This window comes from Loxodonta africana, chromosome 2 (genome assembly GCF_030014295.1).
Source record: "Loxodonta africana isolate mLoxAfr1 chromosome 2, mLoxAfr1.hap2, whole genome shotgun sequence".
NCBI classification, from domain to species: domain Eukaryota; kingdom Metazoa; phylum Chordata; class Mammalia; order Proboscidea; family Elephantidae; genus Loxodonta; species Loxodonta africana.
This window is the reverse complement of record NC_087343.1, coordinates 150,801,434-150,825,955: the sequence shown is the minus strand read 5'-3', so window position 1 is coordinate 150,825,955 and position 24,522 is coordinate 150,801,434. Positions and strand designations below refer to the sequence as shown.

General features: G+C 40.1%; 1 protein-coding gene across 7 annotated transcripts in view; it reads left to right on the top strand.

Annotated features, from left to right (window-relative positions):
* LOC100670190 (bromodomain-containing protein 8) overlaps positions 1-24,522 on the top strand; it is a 33,936-nt gene that overhangs the window by 2,792 nt on the left and 6,622 nt on the right. For 3 of the 7 annotated variants that reach the window (XM_064276632.1, XM_010590920.2, XM_003404518.3), the window contains exons 3-12: positions 16,329-16,398; positions 17,352-17,401; positions 18,013-18,135; positions 18,258-18,338; positions 18,767-18,831; positions 20,795-20,931; positions 21,478-21,696; positions 22,079-22,223; positions 23,309-23,518; positions 23,914-24,194. In XM_064276632.1, the coding sequence (XP_064132702.1) occupies positions 16,329-16,398; positions 17,352-17,401; positions 18,013-18,135; positions 18,258-18,338; positions 18,767-18,831; positions 20,795-20,931; positions 21,478-21,696; positions 22,079-22,223; positions 23,309-23,518; positions 23,914-24,194 (1,381 nt within the window). The remainder of the gene's footprint in view (positions 1-16,328; positions 16,399-17,351; positions 17,402-18,012; positions 18,136-18,257; positions 18,339-18,766; positions 18,832-20,794; positions 20,932-21,477; positions 21,697-22,078; positions 22,224-23,308; positions 23,519-23,913; positions 24,195-24,522) is intronic. The other 4 variants (XM_003404517.3, XM_010590922.2, XM_064276628.1 and 1 more) reach the window with 3 other exon arrangements.

Here is a 24,522-nt window from a genome sequence, read left to right as displayed (position 1 = left end):
TGCTATGAGGTGGAGGTCAGTCATGCCTCCTTTATCTGCCATGTATACCATTTCTGTCACCAGCCATCTTTCCCACAGCACTTTCTACTTCTCTCCTGGGTTTAATAGTTCATTGCAGTGGCCACACAGAACTCACAGACAATGCATACAATTTGGGGGTTTATAAGGGAAGTAACAGGTTATAATTCAGGCTTAGGAACACTCAGGATACAGTTCTTCCATCAGGACAGCCACTTTTCAGCTGTGCTTGCAGTCGTACCCTCTGGCCCTGGGCCTCTGCTCTGCTCAGGCAAGGGTTACAAAGCTCTTTTAGCCCCTACCCATAAATCCCAGAGGCACCCAGGTACTCAGCATTCTTGCCATATGAACTGGGAAGCCCGCTGCACAGTCTACTGCTGGTCTCTCCTGCCACCACTTTTTGCCATCTTCAGGGTTACAACTTGATCGCTTTCTTTCTATGTCTCCTGGTTCCAGGAACTTCTCAGCACAGGGATCCCGGGTCCAAAGGATGTGCTCTCCTCTCCTGGCTGTTCTTTCTTGGTGGTGGTGGGATCCTCTCGTTGCTCTGGAATTGGCTCTATTTTAAGGCAGAATTGGCGAATCTCCTTGGTGGGCCACAATTACCCTATTTGTGTCAAGAAAGGCCACACAAAAGCGATCTATCGCATCACAAGAAAAATTCCACAGAAAAGCATGCAGATTTCCCATTTTTAATTGGGTTGTTTAAGTTTTTTTTTATTATTGAATTATAAGAGTTTTTAATTCTAGACACAAGTACCTTATTAGACAGCACAATTAAAGATGAGAAGGAACAGCTGCAAAATCTATTTAATAATCAACGTGGAATGTACAAAGTATGAATCTAGAAAAATTGAAAGTAAAAAATGAAATGGAAAGCTTTAAAATAGATATCCTAGGCATTAGTGAGATGAAATGGACTAGTATTGGCCATTTTGAATCTGACAAACATATGGTATGCTAGTATTGGCCATTTTGAATCTGACAAACATATGGTATGCTCTGCTAGAAATGACAAATTGAAGAAGAGCGGCGTTGCATTCATTGTTATTTATTCATTGCATTCAAGTACAACATTGTCAATGACAGGATAGTACCCATATGCTTACAAGGAAGACCAGTTCAGATTTACACTCCAACCGTTAATGCCAAAATTGAAGATTTTTACCAACTTCTGCAGTCTGAAATTGATCAAACATGCAATCAAGATGCATTTGATAATTGCTGGTAATTGGAAGGCAAAAGTTGAAACAAAGAAAAATCAGTAGTTGGAAAATACGGCCTTGGTATAGAAACGACACCAAACAGCACATAATAGAATTTTGCAAAACCTTTTTTCAACAACATAAATGATGACCATATATGTGGCCCTCACCAGGTGGAATACACAGGAATAAAATCAAGTACATCTGTGGAAAGAGACAATGGAGAACCTCAACACCATTAGAACAAAAGTAGGGGCTGACTGTGAACAGATCATAAATTGTTCATGTGCAAATTCAGGTTGAAGCTGAAGAAAATTAAATCCATGAGAGCCAAAGGACAACTTTGAGTATGTCCTACCTGAATTTAGAGACCATCTCAAGAGTACATTTGACACATTGAACACTAATGACTGAGCACCAGATGAGTTGTGGGATGATATCAAAGATGACATACTTGAAGAAAACAAAAGATCATCAAAAGGACAGGAAAGAAAGAGAGACTAAAATAGATGTCAGAAGAGTCTCTGAAGCTTGGTCTTGAACATAGAGTAGCTAAAGCAAAAGGAAGTAATGAAGTAAAATCTGAACAGAAGATTTAAAAGGGCACTTGAGAAGACAGAGTATTGTAATGACATGTGCAAAGATGCTTGGCATTTCGTGAGCTGAAAGAACTGAATAAAAATTCAGGCTTCCAGTTGCAGTATTGAAAGATTCTATGGGCAAAATACTGAATGATGCAAAAAGCATCAAAAGATGGAAAGAGTACACTGTCACCGTGCCAAAAAGAATTGGTCATGTTAAATACCGATGGTATTAAAGGAAGAAGTCCAAGCTGCACTGAAGGCATTGGTGAAAAACAAGCATCCGGCAATTAAGGGAATATCAGTTGAGATGCTTCAGCAAACAAATGCAGTGCTAGAAGTGCTCACTTATCTATGCCAAGAAATTTGGAAGATAGCTAACCGCCATCTGACTGGAAGCGATCCATATTTGTGCCCATTCCAAAGAAAGGCAATCAACAGAATGTGGAAATTATCAAACAGTATCATTAATATCATACACAAATAAAATTTTGCTGAAGATAATTCAAAAACGGTTGTACGTGGACCGGAAACTGCTAGAAATTCAAGCAGAACTCAGAAGATCATATGGAATAAGGGATGTCATTGCTGATGTCGGATCCTGGATGAAAGCAGAGAATAACAGATAGATGTTTACTTCTGTTTTATGGACTGTGCAGAGGCACTTGATTGTGTGGATCATAGCAAATTATGGATGCCACTGTAAAGAATGGGAATTTCAGAACACTTAATTGTGCACATGAAGGATCTCTACATAGACGAAGAGGCAGTTGTTTGAACAGAACAAGGAGATGCTGCGTGGTTTAAAATCAGAAAAGGTGTGCGTCAAGGTTGTATCCTTTCACCATACTTAGTCTGTGTGCTGAGCAAATAATCCGAGAAGCTGGACTGTATGAAGAAGAACAGGTCATCAGGATTGGAGGAAAACTCATTAACAACTTGCCATATGCGGATGACACAACCTTGCTTGCTAAAAGTGAAGAGGACTTGAAACACTGATGAAGATCAAAGGCTATAGCCTTCAGTATAGATTACACCTCAACATAAAGGAAACAAAAATTCTCACAACTGGACCAATAAGCAACATCATGACAAGTGGAGAAAAGATTGAAAATGTCAAGGATTTCATTTTACTTGGTTCCACAATCACTGCCCATGGAAGCAGGAGTCAAGAAATTAAACAATGTATTGCATTGGGCAAATCTGCTGTAAAAAACCTGTATGAAGTGTACAAAAGCAAAGACGTTACTTTGAGGACTAAGGTGTGCCTACTCATGATTGTTTTTTTTTTTTTTTAAGTTTTTTTTTTTTTTATAACTTTTGTTGTGCTTTAAGTGAAAGTTTACAAATCAAGTCAGTCTCTCACAGAAAAACCCATATACACCTTGCTACACACTCCCAATTACTCTCCCCCTAATGAGACAGTCTGCTCTCTCCCTCCACTCTCTTTTCGTGTCCATTTCACCAGCTTCTAACCCCCTCCACCCTCTCGTCTCTCCTCCAGGCAGGAGATGCCGGCATAGTCTCAAGTGTCCAACTGATCCAAGAAGCTCAGTCCTCACTAGCATCCCTCTCCAACCCATTGTCCAGTCCAAAACATGTCCGAGGAGTTGGGTTTGGGAATGGTTCCTGTCCTGGGCCAACAGAAGGTCTGGGGGCCATTACCACTGGGGTCCTTCCGGTTTCAGTCAGACCGTTAAGACTGGTCTTATGAGAAGTGGGGGTCTGCATCCCACTGCTCTCCTGCTCCCTCAGGGGTTCTCTGTTGTGTTCCCTGTCAGGGCAGTTATCAGTTGTAGCTGGGCACCATCTAGTTCATCTGGTCTCAGGATGATGTAGTCTCTGGTTCACGTGGCCCTTTCTGTCTCTTGGGCTCGTAATCGCCTTGTGTCCTTGGTGTTCTTCATTCTCCTTTGATTAATTGGTATTTTTAATCATCCCCTGTGCGTGTGAAAGGTAGACAATGATTAAGGAAGACTGAAGAAGAATTTTTTTGAAGAAGAACTGATGCATTTGAATTATGGTGTTGGCGAAGAATATTGAATATACCACGTACTACCAGAGGAAGGAACAAAGCTGTCTGGGAGGAAGTAGAGCCAGAATGCTCCTTAGAAGCGAGGATGGTGAGACTTTGTCTCATGCACTTTGGACTTGTTATCAGGAGGGACCAGTCCCTGGAGAAGTACATCATGCTTGGTAGAGGGTCAGCCAGAAAGTGGAAGACCCTTATTGAGATGCATTGATGCAGTGGCTGCAACGATGGCTCAGATAGCAAAGTTTGATGGCCCAGGTCTGGGCAGTGCGTGGTTCTGGGTTGGAACTGACTGGATGGCACCTAACAACAACACGTGTAATTCTGTGATCCATTTTGAGTTAATTTTTGTGATGAAGTAGGGATTTTATTTCATTCTTTTGTGTGTGGCTATCCAACTGTCCTAGAACTGTTTGTTGAAAACAGTATTCTTTCCTTATTGAATTGTCTTGGTTTGCAGTCATTGTTTTTAACTACCAGAAAATAGGACTTTGCTTTCCAATCTTTTTTTGCCACCAGGGGTACCTTTTTTTTTGGCAACCATTTGTCTTTTTTCCTTTGTTTTTCCTCATGATCTAAAGGTATCTTTGATTGTTTTAAGCCTTATAATTACTTAATATATAAATTTGTGTTTCTGTGGTATATTTCTACTACTTTAACTGTTCTAATGAGTTTACAAAGCCACATTATTAGTTGCACTGAGCATTTCTGCATTTTTGTATATAGTATTTATATAATATTATCTAATAATATTTAAAAAAAAAAACTTTTAAAAGGTGACCGTGAATTAAAACAATCTAGTGTTTTTTTTTTTAGTTCAGTTAATAATTCAAGGGCAGAGATTCACTGCTGTTTATCTTGTTTCTGTATCATGTCACTCTAAGATCATTCATATAAAATTGGAGAAATACTGAGCTTCTTTACTTGAAATTGTATATAAATCTCTTTGAAATGCCTTAGTGAATGCATGAATAATAGCTAACACAGGCTAATTTCCAAAACGTGAAGATAACTCGTATCCTCACTTATCCACGTCATCATTCTGACACCAGCCACCCATGCGGTGCTTTCTGCCTAACGGTAACCACCCAGAGTTGGGTTTCCAAAGTTAGAACTCTGTCCTTCTAGCTACTGGCAAGTAGTCAAATGCTAGCCTTCCTGTTGGCTGTCATTGCCCCTGGTGGGTTTGATAATTCATCGGAATGACCCTGAACTCATGGAAATTATTACCTATATGTACAGTCACCCGTTTATTATAACCAGAAAAAATATTAACATAGAGACACACAAGGCAAGATCTGGGAGAGGTTCTGCCACCCTTTCCTGTGCATGTATGTTCTCACCAATTCTGGAAGCTCTAAAAAGAGAGAGCTCCAAGGCCTAGGGTTTTTTAGTCTTTGGGACTCAGTAAATATGCATGACCAGAGTCTTAATGCATAGTTTTGATCAATCCAACCATGAATGTGCATGACTTCATCATGAATCATCCCCTCTTCCTGAGGCCTGTTGCCAGGGTGATATCGGTGTAGCCCCCTACTTGTTTATCTTTTAAGTTTGGCCTGGCTGTTTTAGACAAAGAACACCTTACTTGCTCAGGCTATTTTCTGAAACCAGAGACAAAAGCCAGACTTAGTTCTTTGTCCCACAGTGTATTATAAAGTAACGTTTTAATTGCAAAAAATTTTAATTTGGCAAGAAGGACTAAGGAAAAACATGAACATTTCTTTTAATTCAGTGGATCAGATTTAGCCCTTTCGTTTGCTTAGTCTGAGGTACTTGAACTAATGAATATAGATTCAAACCAGAGCCTACTCTTTCTCTGTTAGGCAAGATTATGAATTAGGTTTCCTCAGTGTTCTAGTATATTTATACAACTTGATTACTAGGTAGAAGAAAATGCTTTTTTAGATTTAAATTGTGAGGTTCTAAGAACTACCTTTTAAAATTAACCCAGCTGACATCAATTCTTATGAAATCCCAGGACAGAGGGGAAAAAAAAAGGGTGCATCAATTTTTCCCAATCCACCTGGAGCAAAGGAGAATGAAGGACAGCAAAGACACAAGGAAAATACTAGCTCAAGAGACAAAATGGCCACATAAACCAGCGACTCCAGCCTGAGACCAGAAGAAATAGATAGTGCCCAGCTACCACCAATGACCACCCTGACAGGGAACACAGCAGAGAGTTCTTAATGGAGCTGGAGAAAAGTGTGGTGCAGAACTCAAATTCATGTAAAAAGACCAGACTTAATGGTGCCAGTGAGACTAGAGGAACCCCAGGAGACATGGCCCCCAGACTCTCTATTAACCCAGAACTAAAACCATTCCTGAGGCCAGGTTTTCAGACAAAAATTAAACGTGACTGTGAAACGTAAAATAATACTTGTGAAGAGTGTGCTTCTTAGTTCAAGTAGATACACGAGACTAAGTGGGCGGCTCCTGTCCGGAGGCAGGATGAGAAGGCAGAAAGGGACAGGAGCTGCTTGAATGGACGCAAGGGTAGAAAGGGGGAGTGTGCTGTCACATTATAGAGATTGCAGCTAGGGTCACATAACCGCGTACAAATTTTTGTATGAGAAATTAACGTGAGCTGTGAACTTTCACCTAAAGCACAGTTTTTAAAAAAATGGTGGCACTTAACTAGAGTTATTATCAAAACAAATCATGTTGTTGTTGTTATGTGCCGTTGAGTTGATTCTGACTCATGGCGACCAACAGGATAGAGTAGAACTGCCCCAAGGAGTGGTTGGTGGATTCAAACTGCCGATCTTTTGGTTAGTAGCCAAAGCTTAGCCACTGTGCCACCAGGGCGCCACAGCTGCAGAATCTGTATCAAAAAAAAAAAAAGTAAGAGAGAGGCATAAGTGAGGCAAGTAATTATTCCCTCTTTATTCTTTTTTTTTTTTTGCCTTTTCAATTAATGTCTTTTTGTTCTTTCTCTGTTTCAGCAAAAATTGTTTAAGACTAAAAATGTATTTCTTGGGGGTTTTCCAGATGCCCCAGCAGAATGCATCTCCCTAAGTGATGCCTTTGTTTTGGCACCTAGATACCAAGGGAATCCAAGGGAATCCTAAGCTAGGCCTGCTTTTTGTCTAGCTGGACCAATCAGGGTAAGTCTAGTTGCGTGCAGTTGCTCTGAGCAACTGTTTCGCACTGGACACAGTTCAGAACTGTCATCATCTTAACCTTTTTCTGCATCAACCCCCCTTTTTTTATCATCCACTTTGAATTTGTCTCGCTTGCCGTACTTGCTAACATAATTCCACACTCTGCTGATTGTCCTACTTTCTAGCATATTTTAATCTTTTTTTTTTTAAGTAATGCATAGCTATTGTAAAAACACAACAAACAGAAAAAAACAACAGCAACAAAGAAATGGATCAAAAACTTGCATTTATTTCTTTCACACACACAGGAAATTTAGAGATAGGCAGTCCACAGCTGGTAGAACAGCTTCATGGCGATGTCAGGGAGACAAGGCCCTATCTTTCTGCTCCACATTCCTCATCACATTACTTCCATTCTGAAGGTTACCTTATGGTCCTCTTAAAAAATATAATCACGAGATAAAACTATTGGTCTCTTACTGCCTGGAGCAAAGGAGAATTAAGAAAACCAAAGACTCAAGGGACCAGTTAGTCCAAAGGACTAATGGACCACATGAACCACAGCCTGTACACCCTGAGACCTGAAGAGCTAGTTGGTACCTGGCTGTCACCACCTACAGCTCTGACTGGGATCACAAAGTAAGGTCCAGGACAGAGTTGGCGAAAAATTGCGAAACAAAAAATGAAATTCACAAAAAAGGTCAGACTTACTGGTTGACAGAGATTGGAGGAATCCCAAGACTATGACCCTGAGATGCCCTTCTGAACTGGAGCTTAAGCCATTCCCAGAGACTACACTTCAGCCAAAGCATAGACAGGCCCATAAAATAGTAACACCCAAGAGGAACATGTTCCTTTACAACAAGCAATTATATAAGACCAGAAGGGCAACATTTTCCCAAAACCAAACATGAGAAGCCAGGAAGGGGTAGCAATTCAGGACAAAAGGAAATGGGGAACCTAGGATAGAAATAGGGGAAGTGCTGACACATCCTGGAGAATGAAACAAAAGTCATGGAATACATACAGACTGTAGGATGGGAAACAAATTTGCTCTGTAAACTTTGACCTAATGCACAATAAAAAATTAAAAAATAGTTATGTATTAATTTGAAGGAATAACAATATTTGATTACTCTGTGGTTTAATAAACAGTTTACAAGCTGGAGAAACGTTCCTTCATGCAAGAGAAAGCCCCTTGTAGAGAATGTGGCATTTACAGAGACTTAAAATACCAGTAACTTTTGTTTGAATAATACAGGTTTCCATAGTGGTAAACTACTTAATGGCTACTATTGTTGTTGTTGTTAGGTGCCATCGAGTTGGTTCCGACTCATAGCAACCCTGTGCACAACAGAACGAAACACTGCCTGGTCCTGAGCCATCTTTACAATTGTTGTTATGCTTGAACTCATTGTTGCAGCCACCTTGTCAATCCATCTTGTTGAGGGTCTTCCTCTTTTCCGCTGACCCTGTGCTCTGCCAAGCATGATGTCCTTCTCCAGGGACCGATCCCTCCTGACAGCACGTCCAAACTATGTAAGGTGCAGTCTCGCTATCTTTGCTTCTAAGGAGCATTCTGGTTGTACTTCTTCCAAGACAGATTTGTTCATTCTTTCCGCAGTCCACGGTATGTTCAATATTATTCACCAATACCACAATTCAGAGGCGTCAGTTCTTCTTCGGTCTTCCTTATTGTCCAGCTTTCACATGCATATGACGTGATTGAAAATACCATGGCTGGGCCAGGCGCACCTTAGTCTTCAAGGTGACGACTTTGCTTTTCAACACTTTAAAGAGGTCTTTTGCAGCAGATTTGCCCAATGCAGTCTGTCTTGATTCTTGACTGCTGCTTTCATGGGTGTTAATTGTGGATCCAAGTAAAATTAAATCCATGACAACTTCAGTCTTTTCTCTGTTTATCATGATGTTGCTTATTGGTCCAGTTGTGAAGATTTTTGTTTTCTTTATGCTGAGGTGTGATCCATGCTGAAGGCTGTGGTCTTTGATCTTCATCAGTAAGTGCTTCAAGTTCTCTTCACTTTCAGCAAGCAAGGTTGTGTCATCTGCATAATGCAGGTTGTTAATGAATCTTCCTCCAGTCCTGATGCCCCGTTCTTCCTATAGCCCAGCCTCTCGGGTTATTTGCTCAGCATACAGATTGAACAGGTATGGTGAAAAGGATACAGCCCTGACGCACATCTTTCCTCACTTCAAACCATGCAGTATCTTCTTGTTCTGTTCAAATAATTGCCTCTTGATGCAGGTACAGGTTCCTCATGAGCACCATTAAGTGTTCTGGAATTCCCATTCTCTGCAGTGTTATCCATAATTTGTTATGATCCACACAGTCGAATGTCTTAGGATAGCCAATAAAACACAGGTAAACATCTTTGTGGTATTCTCTGCTTTAAGCCAGTATTCATCTGATGTCAGTAGCGATATCCCTGGTTCCATGTCCTCTTCTGAATCTGGCTTGACTTTCTGGCAGTTCCCTTTTGAGATACCGCTGAGCCGCATTTGAATGATCTTCAACATTTTACTTGCATGTAATATTAATGATATTGTTCGATAATTTCCATATTTGGTTGGATCACCTTTCTTTGAAATAGGCATAAATATGGATCTCTTCCAGTCGGTTGGCCAGGTAGCTGTCTTCCAAATTTCTTGGCATAGACGAATTAGCACTTCCAGCTTTGCATCTGTTGAAACATCTCAATTGACATTCCCTCAATTCTTGGAGCCTTGTTTTTCACCAATGCCTTCATTGCATCTTGGACTTCTTCCTTCAGTACCATTGTGTTCCTGATCATATGTTAACCTCCTGAAATGGTTTAATGTCGACCAGTTCTCTTTGGTATAGTGACTCTGTATTCCTTCCATCTTATTTTGATGCTTTCTGTGTCATTTAATATTTTCCCTGTGGAATCCTTCAGTATTACAACTCGAAGCTTGAATTTTTTTCTTCAGTTGTTTCAGCTTGAGAAATGCTGAGTGTGTTCTTCCCTTTTATTTTTCCGTCTCCAGGTGCTTGTGCATGTCATTGTAATACTTTTCCTTGTCTTCTTGAGCTGCCCTTTGAAATCTTCTGTTCAGCTCTTTTACTTCACCATTTCTTCCTTTTGCTTTAGCTACTCAACGTTCAAGAGCAAGTTTCTGACATCCGTTTTGGTCTTTTCTTTCATTTCTGTCTTTTTAATGACCTCTTGCTTTCTTCATGTATGATGTCTTTGCACAACTTGTCATCAGTCGTTAGTGTTCAATGTGTCAAATCTATTCTTGAGGTGTTCTCTAAATTCTGGTGGGATATACTCAGGGTTGTACTTTGGCTTTCGTGGACTTATTCTAATTTTCTACAGTTTCAACTTGAACTTGCATATGAGCAATTGATGGTCTGTTCTGCAGTCAACCCATGGCCTTGTTCTGACTGATGATATTGAGCTTTTCCATTGTCTCTTTCCACAGATGTAGTCGATTTGATTCCTGTGTATTCCTTCTGGGGAGAGCCACGTGTGTATAGTTGCCATTTAGGTTGGTGAAATAGGGTAATTGCAATGAAGAAGTCTTTGGTCTTGCAAAATTCTGTCATGTGATCTTGGAAATCATTTCTATACCAGGGCCGTATTTCCCAACTGCCGATTTTTTTTTATTTCCAACTTTTGCATTCCAGTCACCAGTAATTATCTGTGCATCCTGATTGCATGTTTGATCAATTTCAGACTGCAGAAGTTGGTAAAAATCTTCAGTTTCTTCATATTTTGCCTTAGTGGTTGGGTCGTAAATTTGAATAATACTCGTATTAACTGGTCTTCCTTGTAGGTGTATAGATATTATCCTATTGCTGACACCATTGTACTTCAGGATGGATCTTGAAATGTTCTTATTGACAATGAATGCAACATCATTCCTCTTCAAGTTGTCATTCCTGGCAAGGTAGCATGTGGTTTTCTGACACAAAATGGCCAATACCAGTCCATTTCAGCTAACTAATGCCTACGATATCAATATTTATGCGTTCCATTTCCTTTTTGACGGCTTCCTGTTTTCCTAGATTCATACTTTGTACATTCCATGTTCTGATTATTAATGGATGTTTGCAGGTGTTTCTTCTCATTTTGAGTCATGCCACATCCGCAAATGAAGGTCCTGAAAGTTTGACTCCATCCATGTTATTAAGGTCAACTTTACTTTGAGAAGGCAGCTCCTCCCTAGTCATATTTTGAGTGCCTTCCAACCTGAGGGTCTTATCTTGCAACTCTGTATCAGGCAGTGTTCCGCTGCTATTCATAAGGTTTTAACTGGTTAATTCCTTTCAGAAGTAGACTGCTGGGTCCTTCTTCCTAGTCTGTCTTAGTCTGGAAGCTCAGCTGAAACCTGTCTGCCATGGGAACCCTGTTGGTATTTGAACACCAGTGGCGTAACTTCCAGCATCACAGCAACATGCAAGCCCCCACAGTATGACAAACTGACAGATGTGGGGGAAAGAAGACCTAGTCTTTCTCATTTAATCACAGGTTATTGGGTTTGTTATGGTCTGCTCTTTGGGTGAGAGAAAAAACCACTGGCGATTTTGGGTCAGGAATTTTTAAGTTCATGGATAAGAAAAGCCTTCTTGAAATAAAAGCAAAAATATCTATTTTTAATGTAAATTTGATTGTGAAGTACCCAGTAGCTACTTGAGCTTTACCTCTCACATCCTTATTCCACACAAGAAGAAGAAGAAGAAGAGGAAGAGTGGTGGTAAGTAAGGTCATGCCCCTTACCCTCATCCCTTTTTTTTAACAGCTTTATTGTGATATAATTGATGTGAAACAAACTGCACACATTTAAAGTATAAATATGATTTCTGAGATACGTATATAACCATGAAACTATCCACAATCAAGATAATTACTACACCAACCCAATAAAGTGCTCAAAACGTAAACTTTCCCTTTGCTGGCATGCCAAGGCTGTCCATTCTTCTGTAGAGGAGTCTAGATGTGTCCTTTCAGATGTTTTTGTATGCATGGTATGTCTATATTTAAGCTTCTTTAAAAAATAAAGTAAAAATAGGGGTATAATACATACATAGTTTTCAATGTCATTTTTTAAAAAATTGTGGTAAAATTTAACAAAATTTTCCATTTTAACCATTTTAAGTATATAATTCAGAGGCATTGCTTAATTGCAGTGTTGTACAGACATCACCTCTGTCTTATTTCCAAAACTTCTTCATCGTCCCAAACATAAACTGTGTACTTGTTAAGCAATAATTCCCCATCTTCCTGACTCCAGCCCCTGGTAAGCACTAGTTTACTCTCTGTCTCTATGCATTTGCCTAGTTTAGATATTTCATATAAGTGGGATAATGCAGTATTTGTACATTTTTGTCTGACTTATTTTACATAATGTTTTTAAGGTCCAAGTCATAGCATGCATTAGAACTTCATTTCTCTTTATGGCCAAATAATTTTCCACTATATGGATATACTACCCAACAAAAACCCAGTGCCGTTGAGTTGATTCCAACTCATGATATACTACGTTTAGTTTATCCATGTGTTGATAGATATTTGGATTGTTTCCCCATTTTGTTTATTGTCAGTAATACTGCAGGTATCCATTTGAATGCCTGCTTTCAGTTCTTTTTGCTGAGTTGTATGGCAGTGAGTTTGGTTTGGTTTATGATAATATTTAACTTTTTGAGGACTCAACTATTTTCCAAAATGGCTCCACCATTTTACATTATTACCAGCATTAGATGAGAGTTCCAGTTTCTCCATGTCTTCTCCGACACTTATTTTCTATCTTTAAGTTTATTTTCGTTGCTGTTGTTGAGAATATACAGAGCACCAAACCCAAATCCACTGCCGCCAAGTTGATTCCCACTCTTAGCGACCCTGTAGGTAGGGCAGAGTAGAACTGCCCCAAAGGGTTTCCAAGGCTGTAAATCTTTACCGAAGCAGACTGTCATATCTTCTGCGGAGCAGCTGATGGGTTCAAAGGCCAGCCATTTGGTTAGCAGCCAGGCGCCTTAGCCACTGCACCTCCAGCGCTCCTAATACTTTGTATCACCACACCACCGCCACCCACTGTTGTTGAGTCGATTCCGACTCATAGCGACCCTATAGGACAGAGTAGAACTGCTCCATAGGGTTTCCAAGGGGCGCCTGGTGGATTTCAACTGTCGACCTTCACGGTTAGCAGCCGTAGCTCTTAACCACTGTGCCACCAGGGTTTCCATACTTAGCACAACAAACACCAATTCAGCAGTTTCTACGGGTACAGTTCAGAGACTGGTTACATTTTTCAAGTCATAAAGCCATTCTCACTCTCCTTTTCAGAATTGTACCCCCTCATTAACATAAATTCCCTGCCCCTGAAGTTTCCTCTTTCAGATGCTGTTGTGAATTTGATCCCAATAGATAGTTAAAAGAGCACAGTGCTCAAGGCAGGCATTCTTTACTAATTAAGCTGAACACTTGTTTGGTTTACAGAAGACTTCAGGGAATATTTTTGGTTTCAGATTTAAAGATAACTATCCTAGTGAGTATGAAGTGGTATCTCATGTGATTTTTATTTGCATTTTCCTATTGGCTAATGGGAAACCCTGGTGGCAAAGTGGTTAAGAGCTACAGCTGCTAACCAAAAGGCCGGCAGTTCGAATCCACCAGGCACTCCTTGCAAACCCTATGAGGCAGTTCGACTCTGTCCTTTAGGGTCGCTATGAGTTGGAGTCGACTCGCCAGCAGTGGGTTTGATTTTTTTTTTTAATTATCTGGTGATGTTGAGCATCTTTTCATGTGCTTATTGGCCATTTCTATATCTATTATAGTCCTTTGTCCATTTTTTAATTTTTTTTTTGTCTTTTGTTGTTGTGTTTTAGGAGTGTTTATGTATCTCGCCCTTATCAGATATATGATTTACAGATATTTTCTCCCATTCTGTAGGATGTCTTTCCACTTTCTTGATAATGCCGTTTGATGTACGAGTTTTTGATTTTGATGAAGTACAATTTATCTATTTCTTTTGTTATTTTGGTGTTGTATCTAAGAATACATTGCAAATTCAATGCAATGAAGACTTGCCCTTATATTTTTTTCTAAGAGTTTTATGGTTTTAGTGCTTATATTTAGGTCCTTGATTCATTTCGGGTAATTTTTTTATATGGAGTGAGGTATGGGTCCAACTTCATTCTTTTTTTCATGTGGAAATCAAGTCCCAGCACCGTTTATTAAAGAGACTATTTCTTTCTCCTTTGAATTATCGTGGTACCCTTGTTGAAAATCGGTTGGCCCTAGATAATATGAGTATATTTTTGAGCTCTTAATTCTCTTCCATTGGTCTATATGTCTATACTTATGCCAGTACCAAAGTGTTTTGATTACTGTAGCTTTGTAGTAAGTTTTGAATTTGGGAAGCGTGAGTCCTCCAACTTCGTTCTTATTTTTCAAGATTGTTTTGGCTTTTGGGGACTCCTTTCAATTCCATGAGGAGCCCTGGTGGTATAATAGTTAAGTGCTTGATTGCGGCTGCTAACCAACGGTCGGTGGTTTGAACCCACCAGCTGCTCCGCAGGAGAAGGATGTGGTAGCCTGCTCCGTAAAGATTACAGCCTTGGGGAAACCCTATAGGGCAGTTCTTTTCCGTCCTGTAGGGTTGCTGTGAGTTGGAGTCATTGACAATGGATTTTGCTTTTTACAATTCCATATGCATTAGAGGATCAACTTTTCTATTTCTGTATGAAGGACTATTGGAATTTTGATAAGGATTATGTTGAATCTACATATTGCTTTAGGTAGTATTGATATCCTAACAATGGTAAGTCTTCCAATTCATAAACATGGGATGTCTTTCCATTTATTTAGACCTTTTATTTTTTTTTTATAATTTTTATTGTGCTTTAAGTGAAAGTTTACAAATCAAGTCAGTCTCTCACATAAAAACTTACATACACCTTACTGCATACTCCCAATTACTCTCCCTTCAATGAGACAGCCCTCTCCCTCCTTCCAGTCTCTCTTTTCGTGACCATTTTGCCAGCTTCTAACCCCCTCTACCCTTTCATCTCCCCTCCAGGGAGGAGATGCCAACATAGTCTCAAGTGTCCACCTGATGCAAGTAGCTCACTCCTGATCAGCATCTCTCTCCAACCCATTGTCTAGTCCAATCCATGTCTGACGAGTTGGCTTTGGAATGGTTCCTGTCCTGGGCCAACAGAAGGTTTGGGGACCGTGACTGCTGGGGTCCTCCTAGTCTTAGACCATTAAGTCTGGTCTTTTTATGAGATTTGGGGTCTGCATCCCACTGTTCTCCTGCTCCCTCAGGGATACTCTGTTGTGTTCCCTGTCAGGGCAGTCATTGGTTGTGGCCGGGCACCATCTAGTTCTTCTGGTCTCAGGATGATGTAGTCTCTGGTTCATGTGGCCTTTTGTGTCTGTTGGGCTCGTAATTACCTTGTGTCCTTGGTGTTCTTCATTCTCCTTTGATCCAGGTAGGTTGAGACTCATTGATGCATTTTAGATGGCCGCTTGCTAGCGTTTAAGACCTCAGACACCACTCTCCAAAGTGGGATGCAGAATTTTTTCTTAATAGATTTTATTTTGCCAATTGACTTAGATGTCCCTTGAAACCATGTAGGCCTTTAATTTTTATAACAGTGTTTTATAGTTTTCAGTGTAGAAGTCTTTTACTTCCTTGGTTAAATTTATTACTAATTTTTTTATTCTTTTCAGTGCTATTGTAAATGGAATTTTTTTATTCCTTTTTGGATTGTCTGTTGCTGGTGTATAGAAACACAACACATTTTTGCATGCTGTTATATACCCTGAAACTTTGCTGGATCTGTTTATTAGCTCTAGCAGCTCTTTTGTGTATCATTTGGGATTTTCTATATTTGGGATCATGTCATCTGTTGAGAATGATGTAAGCCGTGGGTTTTTTGTAAATGCCCTTTATCATGTTGTGGAAGTTCCCCACTATTTCTAGTTTTCTGAGTGTTTTTATTTTGAAATATTCGCTTACAATTCTAGGAGATATGTTAGTGGGTTAAAAGATAGTAACATATTTTTGTTTTTGAAATGTATTACAAGTTGCTTTTCAAAAGACAGATCTTTTCTGAAAAAACCAAAGCAGAGCAAAATCGACATCCCAAATAAACAGAATTGATAGTTTACTAGTTTCTAATACCTACTTTTATCACCCAGGAAAAACTGCTTAGCAGTGACTCCCTCTAAATAACTTTGATGTAGTTGTGTCATTTTCAGTCAGATATTACAGAATACTTTCCAACTGCAGTTTTTTATTCTAGAATGCTTTTCATAACCTCCAAACCTTGAACTTTGAACGTACCTCCCTTTTTCCCTTTTATTTTGTGTGTAATGAGGCTTTTCTCACTTTGTAGGGTATCAGTTAGCAGAGCAATCAAGCCCTTTGCTGAACCTGGCCGCCCTCCAGACTGGTTCTCTCAAAAAGTAAGTTCCACAGCAGGTGCTTTTTTGAGCAGTGTTTGAGATGTGAATTAGGTTTTCTTCCAGGCCCTGCCCTTTAGTCATGGTGTATAATTAGGATTTTATACCATGACAAGGGAAAATAGCTGAGAATGCGTTTCCCGTTTTCCTACTATTTGCCAGTATATCCATGTATGCTCATATTACAAAATGTTCTTATCAATGTAGTCTAATAGGTAAGAGCCCATGCTTGGGAGTTCGATAGATCTGGGTTCACATATGAATCGACTTCTTAAAAACTTTGGATCAGAGCCTCAGTCTTCCCATTTGTAAAATAGAGGTAAGAGTTACTTCAAAACTGTTGTGAAGATTTAATTGAAGCAATAAATGTAAGGACTTGCATATGATTAACTACTCAGTAGGTATTGGTTATTAACATTGGCTATTAATTTGTCTTCTCCCAAATATAAACATTTCAGGCCAGAAGACTCCTTTTTATGTGTCCTGGTACTTAGTACACGTAGTCCCCAACTTAGGACATTCAAGTTACGAAGAACCATGCTTACTGTCCTCTGTTTTTCACTGCATACGATGTTACAGTGCGTAATTTGCTGATGTTATCATCAGCATATGTTTATCACTTGCGTATGTTCATATGTAATGTTTCCAATCCCAAAAAACAAAGATTTATAAAGATACTGATAATAAAAGGCAATAGTAGTGAAAACTAAAAAAAAAAAAACCCAAGGTTTTCAACTTTTGTCAGAACCAACTTATGATGGAGTCATTGGAACAGAAGCCCATCATAAGTTAGGGATTACCTGTGTATTGAACTGATTTGATCGAAAAGTAATTTGCCCTCTAGAAACCACTCACATCTTACGTACAGCTCTCTGAACCTTAGTCTAATCTGTTAAAACTTTGAAAAGTCTTTGTCTTCCAGGCTTGTGCATCACATTTCCACTTTTTTTCCATAGCATTGTGCTTCCCAGTACTCAGAGCTTCTAGAAACTACAGAGACCCCAAAGTGAGTACAAAACTAGACACTTACCAAGTGTTTGCAGCTAAATCACCTCTGTGGAGAGTGTTTACTGAGGATGTTTGTTTTATATAAGTGCGTAATAAAAGAACGGTAGTCCCTCTTTATCTGCAGGACATATGTTCCAAGACCCCCCGTGGATGCCTGAAACCTCAGACACACACACAAACACACACACACACACACACACACCCACACACCCATACACCCATATATATTTATATATACACTCTGTTTTGTCATATACGCACATACCTATGATAGTTTAATGTATAAATTAGGTACAGTAAGAGATTAACAACAATAACTAATAATAAAATAGAAAAATTATAACAATATATTGTAATAAAAGTTATGTGAATGTGGTTCCCAGGTTGGTCAGAGTAGGATGGCACGAGATTTCATCGTGCTACTCATTTAACATTTTTGGATTGTGATTGACCCTGGGTAACTGAAATCTTGGAAGGCAAAACTGGATAAGGGAAGCTACAGTATAGCAGAAGTTATCTATGATTAGGTGGTAGAGAAGATGCTGGAAAGCAAGCGGGAGTGGGAACAAATGTTCTCTTATTCAAACGTGGATTTTTATTACTCCACAGACGGAAACGAGGTGAAAAGGGCGAAGTGGTGGAAACTGTTGAAGATGTCATTGTTCGGAAACTGACTGCTGAACGAGTTGAGGAACTGAAGAAAGTAATAAAGGAAACTCAGGAAAAATATAGGTACTTACCAGAGAGAATGCCAAATGATTGGGAAAGAGAAAAGGAACAGACTTCTGATACTGGTCAGAATTTTCTAAGTGGCAAATTAAAAAACCCAGTATTACCTCTCTTTTTTCCTACAGACGGCTAAAAAGAGACGCAGAATTAATTCAGGCTGGACACATGGACAGCAGACTGGATGAGCTTTGCAATGACATTGCAATGTGGGTTATATTATATTGTTCTTCTATCTGTGCTCCTTCCTCTTTTTATCCCCCCCCCATATCAAGTAATTTGGTTTATTCCCCTGCCCCCCATCACCCCTTTAGACTTTAGACAGATTCTGGAAGGGGAAAGCTACTGAGTGGGCTGATGACTGGGGAGGGGAGTAAGTCCTAGAAGGTAATAATATGATAGAACATTTCCATGTGAGAATAAAATTTAGTTCTAGCTTAAAAATTGCCGAAATTTGCCTGAGTGAAGAACTGGGATTTAGGCAGTACACCCAAATTCCCTGTTTTGCTGGTAAGAATTATTATTTAGGGCTTTTCCCCAGAGAGTGCTGTCTTGGCAGCATATTTCTTTGTGAGGGCACTGTGAACTATGGAGGAGTAAGAGTTGGCCAGGATCTAACCCTTAATTCCCTCTTCAGGAAGAAGAAGTTGGAGGAAGAGGAGGCTGAAGTAAAGAGGAAAGCTACAGATGCCGCATATCAGGGTAAACTGAAACTAGTAATCTTGTTCAGCAGTTCACTATATAGTACTGCATGTTAATGACAGTGGAAGAAGACTATTTTGCAACGTAGAGTTCACTAGTTCGAATTTATTTGCATACTTTCCTCTCTCATATTCTTTCCTACCAGAATAAAAACATCCCTCAATATCCAAGAGGAATCTCTTAGAAAATGAGCTCTGCTCAGATCTCTCTAGACTTTGAATTGACTTTTAGAACATAAAGGCTTGATAATAAGACATCAAGCATAATTAAGGTTTTAGATTTCAAAGCCTGTAGAAAGATTAAGAATAGCTCAGTCATTCTAGGAATATATCTTAGAGAAATAAGAGCCATAGCACAAATAGACATAGGCACACCTATGTTCATTGCAGCATTGTTCACAGTAGCAAAAAGACAGAAACAACTTAGATGCCCATCAACTGATGAATGGATAAACTGACTACAGTACATAAGCCCAAGGGGGTACTATGTAAAACTATGTAACGATAAAGGACAGTAATGAATCTGCAAGGCATCTCACAACATGGATGAATCTGGAGGGCATTATTATGCTGAGTGAAATGAGTCAGTCACAAAAGGACAAATATTGTATGAGACCACTACTGTAAAAACTCATGAAAAGGTTTACACACAAAAAGAAACAATCTTTTATGGTTACGAGGGAGGGAAGAGGCAGGGATGGAAAACACTAAATAGACAATAGATAAGTGGTAACTTCGGTAAAGAGTAAGACAGTACACAATACTGGGGAAGCCAGCAAAACTTGTCTATGGCAGGGTCATAGAAGCACCATAGAAACATCCAAACTCCCTGAGAGACCAGATTACTAGGCTGAGGGCTGTGGGAACCATGGTCTCGGGACGTTTAACTCAATTGGTATACATAGTTTATAAAGAAAATGTTCTACATTCTACTTTGATGAGTAGCATCTGGGGTCTTAAAAGCTTGTGAGCAGCCATCTGAGACATTCCACTCTTGTCACCCCATCTGGAACAAGGGAGAATGAAGAAAGCTAAACATACAAGGAAAAGATTAGTCCAAAGGTCTAATGGACCACAACTATCGCATCCTCCACCGGACTGAGTCCAGCACAACTAGATGGTGCCTGGCTACCACCACTGACTGCCCTGACAGGGATCACAATAGAGGGCCCCGGACAGAGCTGGAGAAAAATACAGAACAAAATTCTAACTCAAAAAACAGACCAGACTTACTGGTCCGACAGAGACTGGAGAAACCCTGAGAGTATGGCCCCCGGACACCCTTTTAGCTCAGTAATGAAGTCACTCCTGAGGTTCACCTTTCAGCAAAAGATTAGACGGGCCCATAAAACAAAATGAGATTAAATGGGCACACCACCCCAGAGCCAAGGATGAAAAAGCAGGAGGGGACAGGAAAGCTGGTAATGGGGAACCCAAGGTTGAGAAGGGGGGAGTATTGACATGTCATGGGTTTGGCAACCAGTGTCACAAAACAGTACGTGTATTGTTTAATGAGAAGCTAGTTTCCTCTGTAAACCTTCATCTGAAGTACAATAAAAAAAAAAAAAACCTCAGTCATTGGATGAGAGGAGGAACTTAAGCATTTGCGACTCTAGGAATACATGCTCTGAGCCAAATGAAGTCTTTGCATCTTGTTAAAAGCAGAATCTTAATAAGTTGCTGAAAAAGGATATAGAGGGGTGTTTAAACGAGTTTCCCACTCCAAGGACCTTTTTGATAGTTAAATAGGTTAAACACATTGTTTAATGGTGGTATGAGAATTGCTTTTAGCAAACATTAGGCTAAAAATGATCCATCTCTAAGAAGGGATAAAGAAAGCTTTCTAATCCAAACTTACTGTGTTTTGGTAATGTGCCATCCCTACTTGTCCATTATTATGTAACAGCAGAGTGGTGTTTTATTTAATCGTGAAGATTTAGACATTGTTTTCTTTCCTGTTCTAGCTCGTCAAGCAGTAAAAACACCCCCTCGGAGGTTGCCAACCGTGATGGTCCGATCTCCTATAGATTCTGCTTCCCCAGGAGGTGATTTTCCACTTGGGGACTTGACTTCAGCCACTATGGACGAGACTACCCCTGGGGTGAGTGTATTTCCATCCTCAGGAATTGACCAGCAAAGGGACAATAAGCCAGCAGAGATCTGAGTTTTGAGGAAACCACTTATGGCTTAGAGGCAACTTCCTCTCTTGGTCTGAATGCTAAAGACTTAATTTACTATGTTTTGTGCTCTAAGATAAGGGTGGACCTAAAAACATTGATGTTTGTGACCTTTAGAGAAATATGTAAAAGGTGATGTTAAGGTATTATTTCCTAAGTATTAGTCTTGTGAAATTCCTGCTAAAATAAGGGACAATTCCCTTGTAAATATAGTACTGGTAGTGGATAAGGAATTTGTACAAGGCAAGTTGGGTAGAATGGTTGGATCATTGTGGGTTTGAGTGGGTGGATAGAAAAATTGGCAGGGGAGCAGTTAGAAAGGTATGGCTGAGAGCAGGGAAGGTAGAGGGTTTCTGGGCAATTCCACTTAGGACTAATAAAGTAATAGTTAGACACACTAACCCAACCAGATTAGTAGGGAACCTTCCAGAGTTTGAGAAGTCAGATAAAGGTTCTCTGTTGTCTCTTAGGTAACCCCTGGGACTTTGCCGAGTACCCCAGTCACCTCGTTTCCTGGGATTCCTGACACCCTTCCTCCAGGCTCTGCACCCTTAGAAGCCCCCATGACCCCAGTAACAGATGATTCACCCCAGAAAAAGATGCTTGGACAGAAAGCAACTCCACCCCCCTCCCCTCTGCTGTCAGAGCTCTTGAAGAAGGGCAGCCTCCTGCCTACTAGCCCCAGACTGGTATGGAGACTTCTGTGGGTGTTTGAGAGCTGTGGTGATTTAGTACTTGGAAGGGAGTGCCTGGGACCTAAAATATGACATGGGAAAAAGAAAGTTCCAAAAAAGGAAAAAATCTTAGTTAACTGTTAATTAAAAAAACGAAAAAAGTCTCCTTGGGTCCTGAGGTACCTGAACCACAATTACTTTGGTTCTCTTCTCTAGAAAACTCTTGTCAAATAAGTTTTGAAAATTATAGTTTAGAATTTCCCTTGGGTCTGAAATTATTCTCTATGGATATTAACTTTTAATTTTCATGAAGTGTGGTCAACTGCTGGAGCTCTTTTGGGAAGTGGTAGTAATAGAAACCTTGAGTGTAGCCTTCACCTCTATTCTTCCCTGGTAGGTCAGTGAGAATGAAATGGCTGTGACTACTGGCCATCTGAACAGTACAGGTGTCCTCTTGGAGGTAGGCGGGGTCCTTCCCGTGATACATGGTGGGGAGATGCAGCAAACACCCAACACTGTTGCAGCCTCCCCTGCCGCTTCAGGTAAGTCACCGCTTTTCTTTTATCTCCTTTACTTTAGAGATGTTGAACTTGGCATTGACTCTGGGTTTGCTAGCATTTGTTACTGAACAATTGTCAATCCTAGATTTAAAGCCCAACCTCGGAGCTGTACTTTGCCTGTTACACCACGTAGTGTTACGGATTGTAAATTCATTCCATCCGTAAGATATTGATAGCCCTAGCTCCTGTCCGGAGGCGAGATGAGAAGGTAGACGAGGACAGGAGCTGGTCGAGTGGACACGGGAAATACAGGGTAGAGAGGAGAAGTATGCTGTCACATTATAGGGGGGAGCAACTAGGGTAACACAACTGTGTGTATATAAGTGTCCATATGAGAAACTGACTTGAATTGTAAACTTTCACTTAAAGCACAATTAAAAAAAAAAAAAAAGACATTGATAGCCTGTGTGACCACAGTATAGATACTCATGAGAGGAATAATGAAGTTAATGGCTGCTTTTTGGGGGCTTGCAAAATCACGGAAGGGTGCTTAGAGTTACCTAAGATTACATATAGAACAGGGGGACAAAAGATTTGGAACCAGAGAACTGGGCTTGCCACCCATTGGATTCGTGACTTTGAATAGGTAACTTAACTCTTGAGCCTCAGTTTCCTCTTTATTAATTGCAGATGTTCAGTGTATACATCACATTTAATTCTTAAGAAGAATTAAATGAGGTAGAAAATGAAAAAGAAAAAAAAAGAAAGCTTTACAAAATACCTCTTAAACTTTAGATACTGGTATTTGAATCATGTTGAACTTGGATGGCTTACAGCATGTTGCAGAAGTGGCAGATTTATTTGTACCAGTTCTTTTTTTTGAGGAAAAATTACAACGTTGTATGCTCTGGTGTTTTGGCTCATTCTTAACTTAGAAGAAGTAGTTCTTGAGTAAAGTTGGAGAAAGTAAGGATGCAGATAATGAGCTTATTTTATTCAACATGAGAGTTGCTTTCATCCTTTGAGTCTATAAAAAATTTCTTAGTTGAGCCTTAAACAAAGTGGCTGTTTCTTCTTGTTCATGTGCTTTCTTCTTACCTCATTTTGTGTACCTCTTTGTCTGTTAGGTGCTCCCACTCTTTCCCGGCTTTTAGAAGCTGGTCCTACACAGTTTACCACACCTCTTGCTTCCTTCAGTACTGTTGCCAGTGAGCCTCCAGTTAAACTTGTGCCACCCCCTGTAGAGTCTGTGTCCCAGGCTACCATTGTCATGATGCCTGCGCTGCCAGCACCATCCTCTGCTCCGGCTGTCTCCACTCCTGAGAGTGTAGCTCCAGGTGCGTCCCTGACCCACGCCCTGAGCAGCCACTAGGTCCATATTTAATTTTGAGCTTTAGTCAGAGAAAGATGACCAAGAGCATCAGTTCTAGTTTAGATGCTTCTGTTCTCCGTAGACATATGTCATCTTTATACTTAGAAAAACTGAGGCTGTAAGAAGAGGTGGGTGGGCATTTAAGTGTTGAGGGAAAATATGAGAGGGCTAAAGAATGTGATTCTTACCTTACTTTCTCGATAAAACTGGGGAAAAGAAGACAGAGGCAGGTATAAGATAACTTTTCCTGAGCCTAAATGTATGGGTACTTGATGTCTGTCTACAGCTTGGATGTGATCTCCATGTAGTCACTTGGGACCTAATAAGATTTTGAGATGCTTTTCTCTTCCTGTTATTAAGTGAGTCAGCCTGACACCTGTGTTCCTATGGAGGCCGTGGGGGATCCACATACTGTGACTGTTTCCATGGATAGCAGTGAGATCTCCATGATCATCAATTCTATCAAAGAAGAGTGTTTTCGATCAGGGGTAGCAGAAGCCCCTGGAGGATCAAAGGCTCCCAGTATTGATGGAAAGGAAGATTTAGATCTGGCCGAGAAGATGGATATTGCTGTGTCTTACACAGGCGAAGAGCTGGACTTTGAGACTGTTGGAGACATCATTGCTATCATTGAGGACAAGGTAATTATTCAGCAAAGCCCAAAAGAATCTCCCATGGGTCCTACATAGGCTTCCCTCCTTAGCCTCTCCTTGCTTCTGGTAGTAAGAATTACTTAAACAAACAAAAAGCAAACTTTCCTGCTCATCTCCATCTCATTATCTCCAAAGCCTTTTGATACTGACATATTAGTCATCTCTCCAGCCATCCTATGTTACTGGCTTTCACAGGACAGGTCCTTATCCATTGGTTGCTTCCACTACATGGAGGAGGTGGAGAGAGAAAATGCAGATTTAGGCCATCTCATTTGGTGCTAACAGAATTGAGGGACCTGGGCTTTGCTTTCTTCTG